The sequence below is a fragment of the Acomys minous genome, assembly GCF_964271855.1.
Source record: "Acomys minous genome assembly, chromosome: 5".
NCBI classification, from domain to species: domain Eukaryota; kingdom Metazoa; phylum Chordata; class Mammalia; order Rodentia; family Muridae; genus Acomys; species Acomys minous.
The window spans coordinates 125,314,806-125,333,378 of record NC_140494.1 but is presented as its reverse complement, the minus strand read 5'-3'; the positions used below and the strand labels follow the sequence as shown (position 1 = coordinate 125,333,378).

Below are 18,573 nucleotides of genomic sequence, written 5' to 3'. Positions count from 1 at the left end.
TTTCTTTTTTTTTTGGGGGGGGGTTGTTTTTTTTTTCAAGACAGGGTTTCTCTGTGTAGCTTTGGCTGTCCTGGATTCACTTTGTAGACCAGGCTGGCCTCAAACTCACAGCGATCCACCTGCCTCTGCCTCCCAAATGCTGGGATTAAAGGCGTGCACCACCATGCCCAGCGTTCCTTTTTCTTTTTTGTTTATGTTTTTTGTTTGTTTGTTTGTTTTTCGAGACAGGGTTTCTCTATAGTCTTGGCTGTCCTAGATTTGCTTTGTGGACCAGGCTGGCCTCGAACTCACAGCGATCCACCTGCCTCTGCCTCCCTAGTGCTGGGATTAAAGGCGTGCACCACCACCCTTGGATAATTTACTTTTATAAATATAAAAATTTAAAAATCTTAGTAGACCATCAAGATAAAGTTGCTTGCTGCCAACCCTGCCAAACTGAGTTTGGTCCTTGGCTCCCAGGAGAGAACTAATTCTTGAAAGTTGCCCTCTGACCTCCACATATGTGTTGCAGTGCATGCTTGTGCGTATCTGCTCTTACATATACACACAAACTAATGTAATGTAAATTTTAATTAAAAAAGAACACCAACTCTTGGATAGCCATGCCTCCTGATGAACAGAACTAGCATTTCATCAGGAAAGGGCATGGACTTCTTGGGCCTGACCCTGTGATTAGTACAGCATGATGCTGGGGTGGGAATACGAAGCTTTAAAAGAGACTGTGGTCAGAGCTAATAAAGTTTATCATTTTTAATTTGTAAATTAAGTACATTCACTTAGCCTTGGCTGTCCTGGACTTGATTTGTAGACCAGGCTGGCCTCAAACTCACAGAGTTCCCCCTGTCTCTGCTTCCTGAGTGCTGGGATCAAAGGTTTGTGCCTCCACACCCGGCTCAGTCTGGGTCTTTTTGTGGAGGTTTATTTTGCAAAGTATAATATTCTCAAGGTTCATCCATGTTGTGGCCTGTTTCGGTACTTTATTTAGGATAGATAATATACCATCCTATATCTTTTCTTTTTTAATCATTCATATGCCACTAGACATGGGTTAAGTACATTTTGGCTATTCTGAAATGTGCTTCTGAGCAAGAGTGTGCAAACATAAAGTTCCTCTTTCACTTCTTCTAAATCTATTCCTAGTAGTGGTATTGCTAGACCATATTGTGACTTTAAAAATACAAAAAAAAATTTTTTTTTAAGAACCTCTGTATTTATACCATTTACAATCTCAACTCAGCTCTTTTTCAACCGTGAGTACATATAGAATAAGTTCTTTCAGTCTGGACATAATTTGGTAATGTTCTTTAAAAAAACAAAACATGAGAAGAGTGACAGTTTCCCTGGCCAATATTTTAATTCTGTAGCCTGTGAAGCATGCATAATGGTTGTTCCCAAATGTTTAGCCTGTCTTTAATAAATTTGTGAGGGCCAGATGTGGTGGTGCATACTCTTAATCTAAGGGAGGTAGAGGCAGGCAGATCTCTGTGAGTTTGAGGCCGGCCTGGTCTATGAAGCGAATTTAGGACAGCCAGGGCTACACAGAGAAACCCTGTCTCAAAAAACAAAACAAAACAACAACATGTTGTGGTCACTCCCAACCATAAAATTAATCTCATTGCTACTTCATAATTGTAATTCTGCTACTGTAATGTAATATATATATTTGATATGCAGTATACCCAATAATGTGACCCTGTAAAGGGGTCATTGGATTTCCATGGGGTCGTGACCCACAGGTTGAGAGCTGCTGGTCTACAGTGTAGTTCCATGAAAGTCAAGGCTACATAAAGAGACCCTTGTCTCAAAACAATAATAATAATAATAGTAATAAAGTTCAAAGGTTGAAATTACACATTCTGATACAAATTTACTTGAGGTTAGTGAAGGACGCTAATATCAAAGCCTCATTTTTTTTCAGTACAAATAATAAACAGTCATATTTTTCTGAAGTACACAGACTTTAAAATGTTATATGCCAGGCTAGAGAGATGGCTCAGAGGTTAGGAGCACTGGGTGCTCTTCCAAAGATCCTGAGCTCAGTTTCCAGCAACCACATGGTGGCTCATAACCATCTATAGTGAGATCTGGTGCCCTCTTCTGAACTGTAGGCATATATTCAGGCAGAAGATTGTATACATAATAAATAAAAATCTGAAAAAAGATTTATATGTTGCTGGGTGTGGTGGCACACACTTTTAGTCCTAGCACTCAGGAGGCAGAGGCAGAGGCAGGTGGATCTCTATGAGTTCGAGGCTAGTCTGATCTACAGAGTGAGTTCCAGGACAGCCAAGGCTACACAAAGAAACTCTGTCACACACACACACCCCCAAAGCCATTAAATTGTTGTGGCAGTTTACTTAGTTCCCAGCATTATACAGGAAGTAGTTAGAAAACACTTGTCAGGGAGGAGAGAAGACTTCTCAAGATGGCTATTAGAACCCAACATAAATTTTATTTAGAATTGTCATATGGAGCATCTGAGAAATAACAAAGGCTGCGGCCAGACTTCTGGTCTCAGAGAGAGCTTCTGCCTTTCTGTTTATTCGGTGTCAGGTCAGCTCTCATGACTTGGCTGTTGGCAGCTGGTATGGTTGGGAGCAGGGAGAGGAAAAAGAGCATTGTGATTTCCCTCCACTGGTCCTCAGAGCTTCTTGTCTCTCTGAGGTTACTTTTGGCATGACTAAGTCATGGGTAGCAGCTGCAGAGGACAGCACAAGTACCTCATCTCCTGAAAAAGCCTGTTGCTCAACTCCTTCTGGCTCTGCTCTGCTTAGTCACATGGCCAGCTGCGGCTTCTTCCCTCCCTCAGGACAGATTGGATCCGCCTTTGCCTTTTCCACAGAGGAGCCAATCCACAGTGTTGCCTCCTGTAGTGTTCCCCACCCACAGGTGGCCGGTTTGAAGTGAGGAAGGGGATTACAGCAGGGAGTGAAGCCGAAAGTCTGCAGGTCTGTTTCGGCTGATGACAGCAGCCTTTTCTTTTTCTTTCTTTTTTTAAAAGATTTATTTATTTTTATTTATCGCATATGAGTGCTTTATCTGCAGAAGAGGGTATCAGATTACATTATAGATGGTTGTGAGTCACTATGTGGTTGCTGGGAACTGAACTCAGGACCTCTGGAAGAGTAGGCAGCGCTCTTAACCACTGAGCCATCTCTCTGCCCCGACAGCAGCCTTTTCACACCGAGATCACAGTGGCCTTGTTTGTAATCTTCCTTAACTAGCAAAATGGTCAACTTCAGGCTCATTGTCTGCACCCTTCCAGAACTCCTTTTCCTTTTCCTTTGCCCTGCTTCTCTCTAGTTCAGGAATCTACCTTTGTGTGTGTTGTGGACTCACTGTGTAGACCCGTTCTCAAAACAAAATATTTTAATACATAAAATATGTAGGCTTACAAAGGAAACCATCTAATTAGTAACATGTAGTGCTTTGTCTGTTTTTGAAAAGGGTCTCACTATACAGCTCCCGCCGGCATGAGCGCCACACAGTCCTCCTGCCTCTGCCCCTCAACGCTGAGCTTGTAAGCATGAAGTCCCACATCCACCTTGGCTCAGCCTTTCTGATGACTGAAATAAAACCCAGAAATACATATAACTGCCACAACTTTAAAATAAAGATAAGCACAGATCACGCGTTGGTATTTGTAGCAAGTACATCATAGAACAAGATCTCCTGTTGGGCTGCAGGGTGTGGCTCACAGGTGAAGTGCTCGCCCTGCACAGTTAGGATTCTGAGTTCTAGTCCTTCAACACAGAACAAAACTACCTCACATCCGTTAGTCAGTGTCTCAAGTGTTATTGTTGCGATTATACCTTCCTTTATGAGCAAAGAAAGCAGTGCGTTTGGGCCAGAGGTTAGAGAAAATAAAATTGTAATTGTGTTCCCATCCAAGTTCAGAGACCAGCCCTCGAAATTCTATGCTTTATGAAGCCAAAGACACGTGGGGACAGGGAGTTGCTGAAGCTAAGAGAGAAGGTAATACTCTGAAATACTTAAATTAACCATTTATTTACCCAGTTTGTAGACTAAGATGCACCCAGATTCCAACTGACAAAATGTTCATTTTCTCAAGTACAGATGTAGTCACTGCTAAACATGATTCTGGAGGCTAGGCATAGTGGCACACGCCTTTAATCCCAGCACTTGGGAGGAAGAGGCAGGCAGATCGCTGCCAGTTCGAGGCCAGCCTATTCTACAGAGTGAGTCCAGGACAGCCATGGCTGCACAGAGAAACCCTGTCTCAAAAACAAAAAAACAAAAAAACAACAACAAAGAAACTCTATGACATTGATGTGGCCAAAGTCAATACCCTGATAAGGCCTGACGAGAGAAGAAGGCATGTGTTCCATTCCGCTGCCTCCTGATCATGATGCTCTGGGTGTTGCCAACAAGCCTGGGATCATCTAGACTGAGTCCAGTTGGCTAATTCTAAATACATACTTTTCCCACCATTACAAAAAAAAAGGACTTTAGAACTAGGCCTGGTGGCGCATGCCTTTAATTGCAGCAAGCACTCGGGAGGCAGAGACAGGGGGATCTCTGTGTGTTCAAGACCAGCCTGGTCTACAAAGTGATGCTAGGACAGACAGGGCTACACAGAGAAACCTTGTCTCTAAAGAAAAAAAAAAGTACTTTAGCCCTCCAAAAGCTGTATCACCGCAGCATTTAATTTGTGTTGGGCCTGTAAGTACAAATGTAGATTTTGGCCGAGTGTGGTGGTGCACACCTCTGGAGGCAGAGGCAGGTGGATTGCTGTAAGTTCGAGGCCAGCCTGGTCTACAAAGTGAGTCTAGTACAGCCAATGCTACACAGAGAAACCCTGTCTCAAAAACCAAAACAAAACACAAAACAAACAAATAAAAACAAATGGGGGATTTTAAAATGCAGTTACCTAAATTTATCACATTTATTTTATGTGTGGGTGCTCACATGTGTGTGCATACCACTGCCCACATGTGGAGGTCAGAGGTCAATTTTCTTTTTTTTTTTAAAAATTTATTTATTTATTATGTATACAGTGCACATTAGATCACATTATAGATGGTCGTGAGCCACCATGTGGTTGCTGGGAATTGAACTCAGGACCTCTGGAAGAACAGACAGTGCTCTTAACTGCTGAGCCATCTCTCCAGCCCCCCAGAGGTCAACTTTCACATGTGTGTGCATACCACTGCCCACATGTGGAGGTCAGGTTTCTTTCCACCACGTAAATCTCAAGGATTGAACTCAGGTCATCAGGCTTACTGGCAGACACCTTTATATGCTGAGCCATCTTTCTAGCCCTGGTTGAGAGTTTCCACAGATGCTTTTGAGGTACCTTAAATGTAATTTATAAATTCTGTGTGGAGCAAAGAGCAGTTAAGCAACAAGAGGAAAAAAGCACAGCTGCTAACCTCACAAGACGGTTCCCAGAATCCCAGCAGAGGTTTTCAGTCCAGACTAGTTGCATGAGGTCCAAGGAGCCCACACTTGGCTTCCTAAACTAAAAAACCATGGTTACTGCCTGTGCCTTAGAGTTTGAGGCTGATACTTGATAAGAAATAACCATCTGAGCCAGGTGTCGTGGCGCACACCTTTAATCTCAGCACTCAGGAGGCAGAGGCAGGTGGATCGCTGTGAGTTCAAGGCCAACCTGGTCTACAGAGTGAGTCTAGGACAGCCAAGGCTACACAGAGAGACCCTGTCTCAGAAAAACAAAACAAAAGGAAAAGAAAAGAAAAGAAAAATAACCACTTGTTCTAAACAAAAGTGCCTTTTTCCTGCAAGATCTCTCTACTACCTCTCTACAATTAGTATTGACCCATTTCTCTGTTCTTAATGTAATAAGCAGGAGCTTTTAGGCAGGCATAGCAGTGGAACCACCTGCTAGAATTAACAGCCAGAGGAGTGCGCAGGTGTTGGGTGTCCTAGCTAGAACCCTATCTGCTGACAGAGGAGGACGTTGCTTTCATGTGAAAAGTGCAAGGGGAGATCGGCAGGATGGTTCCCCAGCTTGATTTACTGCAACTACTGTTTTCCTCTGTTGCCTAGAAATGCTTCTTCCTCTTTCACACTGTAACTTACTGACCACCAAGGAGCGGGAATGTTTTTGAAACAGCGTCTTTCCAAGTAGTTCAGTCTGGGTTTGAACTTGCTGTCCTCCTGCCTTGGGCTCTCAGAGTGCTGGGATTACAGCAGTGGCTTTCAGCTTGTGGGTCATGACCCTTTAGGAGGGGTCGCATATCAGATACCCGCACATCAAATATTTACATCATGAGTCATAACAGTAGCAAAATCACAGTATGGAGTAGCAACAACAATAATGTTATGGTTGGGCTCACCACAAGATGAGCTGTACTGAAGGGTCCCAGCATTAGGAAGATTGAGAACCATGCCTGCTTACTAAAGTCTTGAAAGTATGACTTATAAAGCATTAGTATCAGTTCTGCCATTCAGTGTAATGTGTGTCTCTTCCTTCTCCAAAAATAAGTTCATCCTGGAATTTTACCTGTTCAAAGCTTGCTTTCTTTCTTTCTTTCTTTCTTTCTTTCTTTCTTTTGTTTCTTTGAGACAGGGTTTCTCTGTGTAACAGCCCTGGCTGTCCTGAACTCACTTTGTAGAACAGACTGGCCTCGAACTCACAAAGATCCACCTGCCTCTGCCTCCAGAGTGCATGGGCTAAAGGTGTGCTCCACAACAGCCCTCCTCTCCACCATTTAAATGAAGGCTCTGGAGCTCGCCAGTTGACTAGGCCGCCGGCCACCCAGCCCCCGCGCTCCGGTCTCTGCCTGCTCCTACCGGCCCTTAGTTTTTTAAGTGTTGAGAATCTGCAACTGGGCCCTCAGGCCTGTGTGGTCAGCACTTTGCCCACTGAGCCATCTCCCCAGCCCTGAGAAAAGAGGCTTATACCTTTATAGATAAATGTCCATATAAAAGGAGTACAGCTAACCATTAGAGTAACAGTGTGGCAACTGTCTTCAGCTGTCTTAGTGCTCAGCCATGGGTGTGTGGGTCTGTGAGAGCAGCCTTCTATTCTCACAGCTCACCTGGCTCACTAAGAGCACACATCTTGTTTCAGTCTCAGATTCCATCAAACGTATGCTCTGTGGCTTGCTTAGCAGAGAGAACAAACTGCTGTCCTAATGCTGCTTCACGGCACAGTCTTAATCGCAGACCTTCCAAGATCAGAGGTGGAGTTATTCATCCACAAATCACAGTGGGAGATTCTTTTAAGTGTGTTTAAAAAGGAAATGCCAGCAGGGCCTTTTATCTTACATTAGTTTGCCTTTTGGTGTACCTTGTCCTGGGTGCCTACTGAGTTTTAATCTCCGGGTTTTCCATCTGCAGAGGGCTGGTGCTAGTGGGAAAGAAGTTAATAGCGATCTGGTGGCTTCTGAGACCAGCCTGAGAGAGAGTGGAGGGAGGAAGTGGTGTGGAGGAAGGTGGCCAGCAGGGTGTGGGGCAGGAAGTGCTAGATTTGTTTTCCTTCTGTTTCTTTGTCTTCTCAGTAGTGACTCTGTTTTGTTCTTCACAATTGGAAGCTGCTGGAGGAGGGGCCACTGTCCCTGACTTACTAGTATAGTGTCTGAGTATCCCCACTGAACAGCCCAGGAAACGCGTGGCTGCTGGTACAGACCAGATGCAGCTGAAATTGTCTTTACTGGAAAGGGAAGGAGCAAGACGGGAGGACGCTGTTTGCATGGCAAACTCAGGGTATCCCAAAAGAGCTGCCACTTCACTTTGTTCTCTTGGTCCAAGAGACCAACGCCCTCAGATTTGCTACGGGAATGTTTTATGAAAGGTTCCTTAAGTCAGGCCTTTTAACTGACTTGGCCTTAGGATCTGACTTCAAAACCCTGCAGTAGCATAAGCCGGCTCTCTGTAGATGTGCCGCACAATCCCCCTTTGTTCACTCTGGTACTGGCCTGGGGAGCCTCCCTACCTTTGTTTGTGACCCTGCACTGAGCTTTTTTTTTTTTTCTTCTTCCTTTCTTTCTTTTTTGGTTTTTCCAGAGTTTCTCTGTGTAGCCTTTACTGTCTTGAACTCACTTTGTAGACCAGGCTGGGCTCAAACTCATAGAGATCTGCCTGTCTCTGCCTCCAAGAGCTTGCATTGAGCTTTTAGTAAAGGCCAAGGACCAAGTGTGTTTTTGCCATGTGCCTATTAGGCCAAGCATGACTGGGGCTTATTCTTCAGCCTACCATAGAGTGTGGCTAAAATTTTTGTCCATGTATGCTCCAGATGAAAAACCAAACCAAATTTATAAGCAGCATTAGATAGAAAGTCATGTCTCCTTGTGTCTGTCGGGTGGGTTAAGAATGTCTACGTTTCAGTTAACAATTAGCCAACACTACAAAGGGAGCCTAGGATCGGAGCTTGAATTTGAACTCCAGTGTGGTGTCCTTGTCACTAGAATATGCTGTCAGCACTTGAAATAAAAAAGGTCATCAGCTGAGAAACCCATGTTGGCATCATGTGGTTTGGAGTAATCGTATTCCAACAAGATACCACTTATAAAAATTAACCCTGAGTCGTGTGAACTTAGCCCAGTGGTCACCTGAGCATCAGCCTTCTCAACTCTAGCAATGATTTGCCACTTTCTGAGCTGGCTAACTAGCAGGCCTGTCTTCCTGTAAACACCTGTGGGAGCAAAGGGGCACACAGTCACTTCCTAGATAGGCTTATTTTGTTTCCAAAGGCTCTGTTTTATTCGAATTATCCTTTTGTTTTCAGAGTAAGCCCCACTCTCCAAAGAAAACCACAGCCCCTTCTCCTGTCAAAAACGGGTCCAAAGAGAATGGGATCCCCGAGGAGCAAGACCACGAGCCGCGGGATCTCTTTGCAGGCAAGTAGAGAATGTAGGCCCTTCTCGTCATCCTTAGGGAGTTAGGAGTTGTTAAGGTCAGAACCACCAGACATACGCATAGGTTTGAAAGTTTAAGCACAGCACAGTAGCGTCTATGTCTATGGTCTCAGCACTGGGGAGGGGGAGGCAGGAAGCTGGAGAATCCAGGGTTGTTCTTGGCTACCTAGCAAGTTAAAGGCCAGCGTGGCCTAAATGAGACCTCAAAAAAACCAAAAACAAAAACCCATAAACAAACAAACAAAAAATCCAGTTTTTTTGGGGCTGGAGAGATGGCTCAGCGGTTAAGAGCACTGACTGCTCTTCCAAAGGACCCTGGTTCAATTCCCAGCACCCACATGGCAGCTCACAACTGTCTATAACTCCAAGATCTGACACCCTCACACAGACATACATGCAGGCAAAACACCAATGCACATACAATAAAAATAAATAAATTATTTTTAAAAAAAAAATCCAGTTTTTAAGACCATGAGTTAAATATAGAAGTGTAGTCTGGGGGGCGGGGACTGCAGAGGTGCTCTCTCACAGGGACGCACAGGAGTGTGACGTTGCTGACCGCTGCTGCAGTAGCACTAGACTTTTATTTGACATATGCAGTCCCTCTGTGTAAATTGGCCTAGAACTCATAATCCCCCTGCATCAGCTTCTCAAATAGTTGGGTTGTAGGAACATGATATCACTTTTGGCCTTATTTAATTAATTTGAAACACTATCTTACTATGTGGTCTTTGCCAACCTGGAATTTGCTGTGTGGGCTCGGCTGGCCTCAAACTTGTGACCATGTCTCTGCTTCCCAAGAGCTTGAATTATAGCCGTGGCCCCTGTGCCCAGCCCTTAGAACCATGGAAACAGAGAGAGAGGCTCGAGGGGGTGGGGCATATATGAGTCTCATGTGAATCTGACTTTAGAGGGAAATATTAACATCTTAATATTTTAAACTTGAGTATAAAGAAAAACACAGAGATGGTATGAACTGTCTGGAGAAAGAAAGAATTATACAACCACGTGTTATAACTCACACCTGTGATTCCAGTACTCAGGAGGCTGAGGCAGGAGGATCTCTACAAGTTCCATTAAGTAAGAACAAAACTAAAGAGAGAGAGCTGTGGATAGCTGGATGGGTCCTGTTCCTAGAGGTGGGAATGGAAGCTGCCGTGTGAGTGAGGTTTTCAGAGCAGAAAATAGTGAGGAAAGAGAGAGTTCTGGAGGATAGGATCCCGAGGGGCCTCTCCCAGGTAGGAGACCTAAAGACCACTGTGGGGACAAAGAGGCTTGAAGAATATAGCGATTTAGAGGATTTTCCACTTCATCTGGCCTCTGAAACCTTAACATGCACACTATGCTTTCTGGGGAGCATGTTTTAGATAAAAGAAAAATAATAAAATACAAATAATGGATTGTCTTTACTGTAGCACATTGAAAAGGTAAACTGTGTGTGTATGAGCCTTTGACATTTATAATCTTTCCTTACACAACCTGAAATCTTTGTGCCACAGTCCCGTCTGCGGTTGGCTTTCTCTGTGAGTGTATAGATCTTACAGGTTTTCTCTGCACAGTCATTTGGTTTATGCCATCCGTGGCCAGCGTCCTGGGCAGCCAGTTGCTGCCTCACTATGAGAAGGGAGCAGATGCCTGTAGGAAAGGACTCTGCCGTGAGACATGCTATTTTCAAGACTTTAGTTGTTCTTAGGTGTTTATAGTAAATTAATAATTGACTGAAAATTTAAAGCTCAGGTTTATTTTCTGCAAGATTACCATAGTGTGCAGTGGACCGTCTAGATGGCAAACATATTCTTGCTAGGAAGGCAAAGGATAAAGCTATAGCTTCATGTGTAGCAGGCTTACAGTTTTGTTAATGCATAGTAATTTTAATAGGAAATGCTCAGGTTTTGTTTATATGTTTGTTTGTTTGTTGATTTTCGAGACAGGGTTTCTCTGTGTAGCTGTGCTGCCCTGGATTCGATTTGTAGACCAGGCTGGCCTCAAACTCACAGTGATTTGCCTGCCTTTGTCTCCCAAGTGCTGGGATTAAAGGCGTGCACCACCACGCCTGGCCTAAATGCTCTGTTTTTCAAAGGGCTTTTACTATTATTCTCTAGCAAACCATAGATAGTTTCATTCTATTTTTCATTCTGAAGACTGTGTCCAGGACCTTTGAGCATGTCAGCACTCTGCACTGAGCTGCATCTTCCCCCTAGCTTTGGTTTGAGACAAGATTCTACTGTGTAGCCCAGCCTGGCCTAGTGCTAGCTTCCCCGTGTTTTGTGGTTTTGTTTTTTGGGTCTTTTGTTTATTTGTTTTCTGTTTTGAGACAAAGTGTCTTTGGCTCTCTTGAAATCTCTCTCTCTCTTCCCCTTCTCCCTTTCCCTCATCACTCTGTGGCCCAGGCTAGCTTTAAACTCATGGCAGTCTTTCTGCCTCAGCCTCCCAAGTCTGAGGTTTTAAGCACGCACCTTGGATTATACCATGGCAAGACAAGACAGGGTCCTCTTGTGTCGCCAGGGCGGCTTCAAAGCCCCTATCATTCTGCAGCTTCTTTAGGTATTTCTTTTTTATGGTCCTGGGGCTTGATGCTGTCCCCTCACATAATTAGGCAAGTACCCTTTCACAGAATTAGGTCTCCAGTGGTGTAGGCTTAGGTTTCTGTTACTGCGATGAAACACCACAACCTGCCGGGCATGGTGGCGCACACCTTTAATCCCAGCACTCGGGAGGCAGAGGCAGGCGGATCGCTGTGAGTTCAAGGCCAGCCTGGTCTACAAAGTGAGGCCAGGACAGCCAAGGCTACACAGAGAAAACCCTGTCTCAGGAAAAAAAAAAAACACAATAGTCAGACCAAACCCCACAAGTGAGTATGTATGCTTTTCTTTAGTAGAAAAAAAGCCAACAAACTAGTTAGGGTTAGAACGTCTAGCTTCACTGCTCCACATTGGAAGTGCATTTGCATAAGAAATTTTAATGTCTAAAAATGATACAAAATGCTATTTTAGAAGTCATTTCTCTGGAACATGCAGAGAACAAACTGTCCTGCTCAACTGCATCTTCTCCAGATAGAGCGGCTCTTAGAGCCGGGCCTTCACTCCAGAAGCTGCTCTGGCCGGAAGTCCTCTCAGTCTGCTGCACTCTCTCCCCATCTTTTTTTTGTTTTGTTTTGTTTTTCGAGACAGGGTTTCTCTGTGTAGCCTTGGCCATCCTGGACTCACTTTGTAGACCAGGCTGGCCTCAAACTCACAGCGATCCGCCTGCCTCTGCCTCCCGAGTGCTGGGATTAAAGGCATGTGCCACCACGCCTGGCTCTCTCCCCATCTTGATGGCCTTAGAAACTGGAGCTTCCTCTTCAAGCATATAGCTGCCCTGTCCTCAGGGTCACTGTGTATTTTCTAGTTGTTTTCTTTCCCCCTGAGGCTTCCTCTGATGTGTACTTGCCTTTTCCGTCATGCTGTTCATAAAGCAGACAACCAAAGGAGCTCGCTTGTACAAACAACTAAAAACAAGAGCAAATAAGTTTCATGTAAGTTTTGAGTGATTACTGCCAAGAGTAATATTATTTGACACTTTATTTTGGCTATGAAGTTTTGTTTTGTTTTGTTAAATTCCTGGTTCTTTGGCCTAAGGTAGCCAAACAATTGTGTCTGGAAAAGAAAGGGAGAAGGTGCTGTACCAGCCCTGTGCTAGAGGAGCACTGCCTGTGTCCTCTCCTTTGATCCAGGTGTAAGCTGCCTGCCTCTTGGGTTTGTTGTATTGGTGCTGGTTTTCCTGTGGGCCTCACCCTCTAGGCGTTCAGAGCCCCATATTGACACTCATTTTAAAATATCAACTGTTTTAGACGCCACAGTGGAGCTATCCCTGGACAGCACACAAAATAACCAGAAGATGATGCCAGCCAAAACCCTTATTTCTCATTCTCCGCAAGAAGCCACAAATTCTCCTAAGCCACAGGCAAGCTATGAGGAGGTGAGAATGTGTACTCTTGGTCTTCTTGCTTGTGTGTCTTTGGGACTGTGTGCTGGCTGTCTGGAGTTCCGCTGGATGTGAGTCCTGAGAGAACATTCACAGCTCTTGAAAAAGACCTATGGTTAGTGCACAGCCAGAACCCAAACACGGACTCTTCCTTCCACAGTGTCTGCCCCCGAGGGCAGCATAAAGGTTCCCTGGCCACAGATGCTGTCTGCAGCTCCCATATGCAGGAATACAGCCCTACTCCTGCAACCCACAGGAGGCCAAGTCTACCAAAATCCTGTAATCACCTATCATGGGGCTCCCTGTGAACAGGACCTGTGAACTGGTCCACACTTAAGCTGTGGGCCTGGCTCACAGGTGTCACTGGGAGTGGACAGGAAAGAGCACTGGGAAGACCACCTTGATTCTGTGCTGTTGACAGGTGGAGAATATGTGGCAATGCCTACACTTCCTTATATCAACTCTCTCGCTTTTTCTTTTAAAAGCTGGAGGAGGAAGAACAGGAGGACCACTTTGACTTGACGGTTGGCATCACTGACCCTGAGAAGATCGGTACGTGTCCTTGGGACTCCTGCGCTGTTACCGTGGGCCCTGACTAGCTAGTTAGGGAACAGCTCTCAACAGAGCTGAACGTGATCAAATGAGAGGTGCTTCATCAGCATCTTTCCTAACAATGCAGCTGAGGCCAGAGTCCTCAAGCATGTTACTCAGATTCTTCCTTATTTTTAGGAAGAAAAGCCAAAAATGTGAAATATCATTATAATCTTTAAAAAATCTCAAATGGGTGCATGTAGGTTACCGAGGGCACTTGCAGCCTCACAACTTGAGTTTCCCCAGAGCCCACATGTAGAGGGATAGCGCTAACTCCGAAAGTTGTTTTCTGACTCCACTTGTGTAGCATGGCATGGCCATGCCCACATGCAAACATACAAATGCAAAATTAATTAATAAAAAGCAGCCTGGAGAGATGGCTCTGCAGTTAAAAGCACCCACTACTCTTGCAGAAGACCCAGGGCCTACACCAGTGCCGGCTACACTGGCAGGGGGTTTCTAGGCATCTTGTTCAGTTCCCTCACCTATCAGATGAGGAAGTGAGGACCAAGGAGAGCATCACTCCTGCCAGGGCAGGGTGTGGGGTAGTGTAGAAGCAGGACCAGGGCTATGGATTCCACATCTAGGAATCTCTTGCCTATGAATGTTCCTTAACACCTTAATTCTAAGCTTAGCTGCCTCAATCCTTTGTAGAATGATACAAATTACAAATGGTACTAATTGTTTGAACATTTACTGTTGTAATTTTGAACCAGAAGAGGGAATGTGTTAGTTACCCAGAGCTGCTGCAGCAAAGAACCAATAAGCTACAGGGGCTGGAGAGATGGCTCAGAGGTTAAGAGCACTATCTATTCTTCCAAAGGTCATGAGTTCAATTCCCAGCAGCCACATGGTGGCTCCCAACCATATACAATGAGATCTGGTGCCCTCTTCTGGCGGGCAGGCACCTATTTAGGCACAATATTGAATAATATATAAATAGAAGTAAGTACTGCTCACACTTGAATGCTGAAGCAGGAGGAGTGCCATGGCGCTGAGGCTAACCGAAGGCACAGGATGAAGCCTATCTCAAAAACAAAAGCCAGACTTCCTCACAGCTGTGAGTCAGGAAGCCATGGGCCTCTGAAATGGAAGGGAAGGAAGGCCCTGGCCTGCCGTCTCAGTGTGCCTTCCTTGGTCTGAAGATGCCTCAGTACATTGTCATCACTGTCCCATGTCATTCTAAGTGTCTGCACATCAAAGCCCTCTAGGGATACCTGTCTGAGCTGTGCGTGACTCACCCTAGTGACATTTCATCTGTGAAGACAGTGTTTTCAAATAAAGTCATATTGTGAAGTCTGCACAGTCTATCTAGAGGGGCATACCTCTAGGTAAACCAGCTCCCAGACCAGATTTCAACAATTTGCTTTCAGTGCTAAGCTTTCATCCGCTTATTCTATATTCTTAGTTGTGTTGATTCCAAGAAACCAGCTAATTAAAACATTGTCCTAACGAGGACCCCGTCTTTGTAACAGCATGTTGTCTATGTGGGCTGTTTAATCAACATGCGATTCGCATTGTAGCACATGTCTAAATAAATTAAAATTGCACATTTACCAGGGTATTGTTTTTAGAAACTCAGCAGTTTACATATGCCATCTCCAACTTGGAAGTTGTTTAGGAATTGAACTGCGTACATTTTTCAGACTGTTGTGTGACTAGCCAGATTTCAGGGCTTCGGTACTGTTAGCCAGCTGCCTCCCCGCACATGCTGCCTTAGCTGGGGCAGGGTCTGGAGGCCGCGCCTGGCCTTTGTGCTCAGTAGGCATGGGCACTTACATTCCTCTCCTGTGGCTACTAAATTATGGGAGTGGACATGGTGGGAAAGTTTTTATTAAATTTTTAAAAAGGTGGTAAAGAGCCTTAGCACTGGGTGGTGTGTTGTGAGTGTGTTATAAAGGTGGTAAAGAGCCTTAGCACTGGGTAGTGTGTTGTGAGTGAGTGTGTTATAAAGGTGGTAGTTAGTATAAGGGCAACACCCTTTTTGGTAGAAGTTGGTGAAATAGTAAGTGTATGCCTCCTGTTTCTGTATACTTTCGTGTGCGCATGCGTGCGTGTGTGTACTTACAAATAACAGCAAGCATTTCCTTGGGGCTGGAGAGGTGGCTCAGTGGCCCAGAGGACCCAGGTTCAAATCCCAGTACCCACATGGCAGCTCACAACTGTCTGTAACTCCAAGATCTGATAGTCTCATATATACATACATGCAAGCAAAACACCAATGCACATAAAGTAAAGGTAAAAAAAAAATTTTAAATATTAAAAAAAAAAAGCAAGCATTTCCACCCATGGCAGTGAAATGATGCTGCAGAGTATGACCCTGCTGGTCCAGTTCTGCCCCTTGTCCTTGGCCTCTCACTCCAGAATCAGATCAGAAGCAAAGGACACTGGGAATTGTTGACCTAGGCTTTCCTGTTTTGTGAGGGGAGGAACCAGGGGCAAGGAAGAAGGGTGAACAAACCAGCCCTACACCCACGTCCAGCACTGGGGCTTTGTCTGTGCTCCAATATATGTCTGTTCAAGGCTGAGGGAGTCAATGGTGCCTTTATCTCCCTAAGTGGTCTAGGTCAGGACCCTACCACAGAGAGAAACAGTTGCTTGAATCCCAAATTATTTAACAATCAATGGCTTTTCATAAAAATAATTCCTCCAGGAAAGGGAAGTTTCTGTGATATCAGGCAGCCCAAGTGTCTTCCTGCCAAGCCCTTTGCTCTGGGTGAGCATGCTGGATCAGAGAGGTCAGTGTGTGCCAGCACCAGTGCTAGGACCTCTGAAAGAGCAGACCAAGCCTGGAGCTAGCCTTGGCTAGAACGGTTTGTTTCCTTTTACATCAGTCGCTTCTTTCTCCTGCTTTATACAGCAAGAGAATTGTTTGGTTTTGGACAGATGTGTGTAACCAGCCCAAATATTGGCACGGTAACAACTGATGACTTGTCAGTATCCAGTGCTGCTTTGTCGAGGGTATAAATGGAGCCTGGCTTTGGAACAGGGGACTGACTCTCTTGTCTCACTCAAACTGGGCCTCAGCCAGCATCCGTAGGGGCATATGTGCCACACAGCCCCCAAGGCACAGGAAAAACTGGACTTTAGGATTGCGTATAAAGCCTGGAAATGAAACAAGCCCTTCTAATATAGGGCTTCTGTAGCCATGGTCTGTGGTCAAATGTTATGAGGGTCACTTTCCTTTCTTTGTTAAGAGACTAATCCCCTGCTCTTCCTTGTTCTCCCACAGGAGACGGTATGAACGCCTATGTAGCCTACAAAGTTACAACACAGGTGAGTGCCAGCCACTGCTTGCACCAAGGTTAACAGATTATTTCTGGGTGCCTTTTTGTTTCCTTCCCAGTAACCTCCTATCTACTCAAGCTATAGCAAGTCTTTAGTGGTAAACTTTGCAAGGTTTAAGATGTGCAACATAAGCCAGTTGTGGTGGCGCACGCCTTTAATCGCCGTACTTGGGAGGCAGAGGCAGGTGGATCTCTGTGAGTTCGAGGCCAGCCCGGTCTATAGAATGAGTTCTAGGACGGCCAGAGAAGTCCTGTCTTAAAAAAAAAACAACAACAAAAACCAGAAAAGAAAAGAAAAAGAAGGAAAGAAAAAAAGGGCTGTGCAGTATATCTGATTTTTACCCCCTCCCTCTTAGGAAGTACATGACTGGAGCTAATTAGATTGCCTCAAGTGAAGAGTAATTATCTGTTTGCAGGTTTTCCGTTCTTCGGCCAGACACGGTGGCCTACGTCTGTAATCCTAGACTAGGGAGGTGAAACAGGAGGATCAGGAGTTTGAGAAGGGCCTGGGGTACTTAGCGAGGTGCGCACCAGCAGAAGTGAGGAATCTGGGGATGGTCGCTCTTGGGGACGAGACCTCTCTTTGTAGCCCACACTGGCCTCAAGCTTGAGATACACTCGCCTGAGCCTCTTTAGCATTGGAATTACAAGTGTACACCACCACACCTGACACAAAGCCAGACTGTCCTTGAATTTAGGATCCTCCTGCCTCAGTCTCCCAAGTACTGGAATCATAGGCATCTGCCACTGTACCTGGCCTTCTTTTAATACTTTTTGTAACTTTTGCTCCTCAAATCTGGCCCCCCCCCCTTTTTTTCAGTTTTTCCAGGCAGGATTTCTCTGTGAGCCTTGGCTGTCATAGACTCGCTTTGTAAACCAGGCTGGCCTCGAACTCACAGCAATCCATCTGCCTCTGCCACCCAAGTGCTGGATTAAAGGCGTGTGTCACTACACCCAGCTTGGCCCTTTCTTTGTTAAATATTATTTTGTTACGCTAGTGAAACAGAGCAATGAAGCTACCAGCAGTTCTAAGGTAGAGCCCCATTGTGTCCATCCGCTCTGCCTTCCTGCCTGTCTCTGTTGGAGCCACTACTATGACCTCAGAAGCAGTTGTTCCCTGTGTAACCTTACTTCCTTTATAAAAAGGAAATGTGTATCTTTAAGTAATGTGATGCTTTGCACTGAGTTTCATAAAAATAATCTGCTGAAGATAGTGATTCCTTTATGTAGCATGGTTTCCCAGACATGTCCTTGTTGGGAATAGCAATAGTTAGTCTGCTACATAATAGACCATAGTATACAAACCTGTTTCCCTAAACATTTCCAGTTTTCATAACTGCACTCTATGTGCTTCCTCTAATGTCTCTGGTGCCCCGTGAACATGTTTCTCAAGATACATGAGTAACTAGGAGATGCTGAGTGCAAGGACTATAAAATTTAATGTCTTTGTACCAATTTATACAAAAGTTTTCCAAAATTTCTCATTGATTCATTTCCTTGACAATAACTGGCAGAGCCAACCTCTCTAAATTTTGCCAATCTGGTGAATATAAAGTTATGTGTATTGCCTAGCTTTCCTCCTTTTTTTTTCTTAATTAGAAAAGTTTGTATATATAGTGATTATATGTTTATATGTATGTTGGATCTCCTGGGACTGGAGTTACAGATGGTTGTGATCAGCCATGTAGGAACTGGGAATTGAGTCCTGGTCCTCTGGAAGAGCAGCCAGGGCTCTTTACTACTGAGCCATTACCTCAGCCTTTTTTTTTTTTTTTTAACTTTTACTAGAAGACGTCTTTATGTTTCTTTCTACTACTTCTGGGCCTTCCTGTGAGCGCTAAAACCCAGGACACTTTAAAGGTTGTTGTCCACAGACATGTCATCTGAGT

The 18,573-nt window shown here is 44.8% G+C and overlaps 1 protein-coding gene across 1 annotated transcript in view; it reads left to right on the top strand.

Annotated features, from left to right (window-relative positions):
- SNX1 (sorting nexin 1) overlaps positions 1 to 18,573 on the top strand; it is a 36,471-nt gene that overhangs the window by 4,743 nt on the left and 13,155 nt on the right. The window contains exons 2-5 of the mRNA XM_084781699.1: positions 8,714 to 8,825; positions 12,673 to 12,800; positions 13,292 to 13,358; positions 16,630 to 16,673. Of these exons, the coding sequence (XP_084637825.1) occupies positions 8,714 to 8,825; positions 12,673 to 12,800; positions 13,292 to 13,358; positions 16,630 to 16,673 (351 nt within the window). The remainder of the gene's footprint in view (positions 1 to 8,713; positions 8,826 to 12,672; positions 12,801 to 13,291; positions 13,359 to 16,629; positions 16,674 to 18,573) is intronic.